The 4,313-nt window shown below is 29.6% G+C and overlaps 1 protein-coding gene across 2 annotated transcripts; it reads right to left on the bottom strand.

The window, feature by feature from the left end:
• Positions 1,936 to 3,557, bottom strand: LOC107616577. 2 transcript variants are annotated; one of them, XM_016318532.2, is made up of 2 exons: positions 3,422 to 3,557; positions 1,936 to 2,406 (listed from the first exon to the last, which is right to left on the bottom strand). In XM_016318532.2, the coding sequence occupies exons 1-2, from the start codon at positions 3,447 to 3,449 to the stop codon at positions 2,156 to 2,158; spliced, it is 279 nt and encodes a 92-aa protein (XP_016174018.1). In that variant the 5' UTR covers positions 3,450 to 3,557; the 3' UTR covers positions 1,936 to 2,155. The 2 variants fall into 2 exon arrangements, with proteins under 2 accessions (XP_016174018.1, XP_020967115.1); XM_021111456.1 differs by having other exon boundaries at positions 1,936 to 2,400; positions 3,422 to 3,535.

The following is a 4,313-nucleotide window of genomic DNA, read 5'->3' as shown; positions in this document are numbered from 1 at the left end:
AACAATTTATATCTAGTTACATTCATTTATAGATATATAAAAAAATGTATCAACATAGAATGAGTACATTTATGCAAAGCATGAGAGCACAAGATATGATCGCCAACCATGACAATCCATAGTTTCATACAACCCTAACTAATATCAACCTATAACTATAGAGCTATTAATAATAATCCCAAACATATATAGGTCATAGAGTATAATATAGCAGCTCCATCAAGTATACCCAAATCAAACACAAGCCTTTAAAATCAAGCAAACTCTTTTCCGAGCCTCGAGGTAGTTTTTGATTGAAAACTCGATGTTGCGAGAAAGTTGAATTTTGTCAACCGAATAATTAAATAATATTAGGTTTGGCAATAATAATTTTATCCACGTGTACACAACATGATTCAGCTTGTTTGAGCAGGGCTCGTAATTCGACCGGTAACGAATAAGTTGAGAACAAAACAGGTTGAACTGCAAATAAGATCGAGTACATGTTTAGGTTTATCCGATATACCCGCACTCTTGATATATATATATACAGTTAATAATTATTATATATGTATAATGAATTTTTTTTGGTGACTATATGTATAATGAATTTAAAGAAAATAAAACTCACATCCTCTCTTTTTTATAATTTCATCAAACCATTAAATTGGGAGAAGAATGATGATGTTGTTGCAACAAATTGAAATTGGAAGAGTAACAAAAATTTTATTATTGTTTATGTTGTTTTAATTTTAGCAAAGACTTAACGTTATGTTATTTGTAATTTTAACATGGATTTTATTATGCTTTTGTTATTATTAATTTTAATATAGACTTAATTTTATATTTTTATTTTATTAGTATATTTATGAAATATGAAATGATTGATTATTGTATTTGATTGAAAAAAATATTAATTTTGTTGCAGGTAAAGTCAGGTAGAAATTAGGATAGGATGGAGAACTTTAAGGTGCGAGTAGGGTTAGAATGGAGAGATTTTCAACCCACAAATATAATAGAATTGAATTTCAGAAAGATTTTAAACTTGCAGATAAAATTAAAGTAGAAGTTAAACTCTATCCTAAACTATCCATTTTATATATAATACTCCTTTCATTTTATATTGACAAGTTATTTAATTCTTTTTTATCTATTTATAAATTAGTGTATACAAATGCAATTTATATCTAGTTACATTCATTTATAAATATATAAAAAGGTTATAAGATGTATAAATATAGAATGAGTACATTTATGCAAAGCATGAGAGCACAAGGCATGATGGCCAACCATGATAATCCATAGTTCCATACAAACCTAACTTATATCAACCTATAACTATAGAGTTATTAATAATAATCCCAAACATAGGTCATAGAACAGAATGTAGCTGCTCCATCAAGTATACCCAAATCAAACACTAGCCTTTAAAATAGAGCAAACTCTTGTTTTTTTATGACAATTGAGTGAAAGCTGAATTTTGTCAAACAAATAATTAAATAATATTAGTATGATTATATCCAAATTTCATTCCATTTACAGCTATCAGCCTATAAATATTTAGATGAACGTGAATCTCGAAGATATACCATATTTACATGCAAGAATCTACCATAGAACTTTCACATCAATAATGTCCCTGCCCAAAGGGTAAAAGCTTTCTCTGCTTTTCTTAATCTGTTAAGGAATGGATTCAGCACGTTAAAAAGAAGTTGAACCAAAAAAGTATATAACAGTTTTGACTTTTGACCAAAACCTCATATGCACTCTATCCAAAACATTACTTCTTAATTACTCTGATCTGTTTGAATACTTCTACCATCATATTTGTGACAACTATCACAAAGCTGGAACATTAAGATCCTCGTTAAGAGGGTAGTTATAAATGAAAATGTAAATGATCAAACATTCCTGCATCATTTTAGTGGAATCTACATGTAATAGAAATTATTAATCTAATGTTGGTAAATTTCTTAATTTTTTTTACTTTACAATTATTCCTTACCATAGAGAATCCAAATCCAAAAAAGAGCTGATATAGCAAGGAGTAATTGATACATTATAGCAAATTGAATAATGATTTGTTCCAAGAGCTCACAACAGTTAAACCATTGACACAAATTTTCAGAATCATAATTACAAAACATTTGAAGGGACATTACTTCCACCATTCTCTTCACTTTGATGATGAATCATGATCCTGAGAGTCTTTATTTGGATGCAAGGCCTCAACTACAGCTTCAATCTCCTCCTTCACCCGTTCAAGAACGCCCGGGGCTTTGACCTCGCTAGTATCTGTTTCCTCGTCAATGTCATCGTTTCTCCCATGAGTTTCTTTGTCATGGGTAGGCGTCTTGTCGTGATGGAAAACTGCCTGTATCTCCTCCTTTGCTCGCTCAAAGATGTTTGGTGATTTGACATCTTTTTCTTTCAAAGATTCAAAAAGGAATGAATTAATTGGTCTTACAAGAATCAGTTAATTGGTGTATTTAAGATTCAAAAAATCTTAGGCAGACGAAAACTTAAAAACATTCGCAATTTTGCATAAAAGTTAATGGAACTAAGAAACAAGTGAGTGCCATAATGGTGAGACCTACTTACTTTGTTGTTAATCGTTGTGCCTAAACACAAGTTACTAGATGCTTTAGACTCACATAAAAACATCTTCATATGAAACTGATAGCTAAGACATAATGGTTTTCAGCTATCATCTTCAAATTAAGTCATCTTTATGTGAGTAGTCAGCTTATTAAATTTGTACATGTGCAACAATTGCTTGTTTAACGAATGAAAAAGATACCAAAATTACCCACAAAAAGATCATGTAGATAGCAATATTATCTACAGAAGAACAAAGATACAAACACTTAAAAGAAAATCACCTAGACAAGAATCATGTCACCATCAATATTACCTACTTTTTAAGTAGATTTGTTGAACGAATCAAATTTTTTGAATAAACTGGACATCTGCTTTTTGTTCTTCTCTGGTTTTTCAGCAACATAAGGTAATTTTGGTACTTCAATCCTTGTTTGAATTAGTTTATTCTGAATTTAGAACAGCCTATAATCTAAACCTTCCTATAAATTCAATACATTTTTTTCTTTCAATTATATCCGAGAATTAATCTATTCCCAAACATGCTGCAAATGTATAACAAGAAAAACTAGAATCAATTAGGCAATAATAACTATTACATCATGTTATTGAAAAAAATAAAAATCAAATACTCTCCACACATTCCCCCTCACAAATAAAGAAAGGATCATTTACGAAATGAAATTCACCAAGAACTTGAAACAGATCAAAAAACAAAAAGGCAAAAATGATTATGGACGAATATTTAACCATAGATGGAAAAAGCAGTATGAATGATTATAGCATGCAGAAATTTTGATTGCAAGGAACGAAAAGCATGGAAGAAGGTTTTGGTGATGGTTACCTGAATGAGAGTCGTGTGGTTCTGCCATTGAAGCGAGAAGCTAAGTTACGACGATACGATTGGTTGAAAGAAAAGGGCGATGTACTTTTGCATTTGTTACTCTTTCCTTTTACATCTGGAGCGGTAGATTTTAGCCAACTGGGCTTAAATGGACCTTCCACCTCTGAATTGGACCTTCTTTCTTGGGCTTATTGTGAGGCCCAATATGAAATATTAAGCCGCTCTAAACTTTAGCAGTATTTTTTCTTAAGGTGTTGGTGTTACTATTTTGGTTTTAAATCTGAATGGAAAATAGCCCAAGTGCAAAATGAATCCTCGGACGGCAGAGCTCACTTGGGAATTAAGGAAAAAACAATAAATTGCTCATTCACTTTTTATTTGGAAGACAAATAAATTTTTAATTAATTAAAAATATAAAAATATTTTTTATTTTTTAAAATTTAAAACATCTAATTTTTTTCATCTAAAATATATAAAAATAAATAAAACTTTTTAAATGAAGTTGAAATCACCAGAAATTAATAGCTAAGATGCTCAGACGTTATCTATTGATCAATAATAAATTTTTAAATAAAATTTAGATCTATAATAAATTAGTCAATAACTTATGAAAATGAAAAATCTCTTAAAAAACCAAGAAAATACAACAACAAAAAAAATTAATGGTAAGAGACTAAAAGGCTGAGATGCCAGAGAAGAGGCTTACAGATGACAAGCCAGAGGCAAGAGAATAAGGGAAATAAATTCTCTCTTTTTTTCTAGTTATTTTGTTAAGTGTGGTTTTTTATTATTTAACATTCTTTTCATATATATTTTTGTGCTACTAAAGAAGTGTATAAACTATGTTGAGAAATTATATTTGATAATAATTGAAAAAAATTGAAAGAATTTA

The sequence above is a fragment of the Arachis ipaensis genome, chromosome B09 (genome assembly GCF_000816755.2).
Source record: "Arachis ipaensis cultivar K30076 chromosome B09, Araip1.1, whole genome shotgun sequence".
NCBI classification, from domain to species: Eukaryota; Viridiplantae; Streptophyta; class Magnoliopsida; order Fabales; family Fabaceae; genus Arachis; species Arachis ipaensis.
The sequence above is the reverse complement of the archived record's forward strand: the minus strand, read 5'-3'. Positions and strand labels throughout refer to the sequence as shown.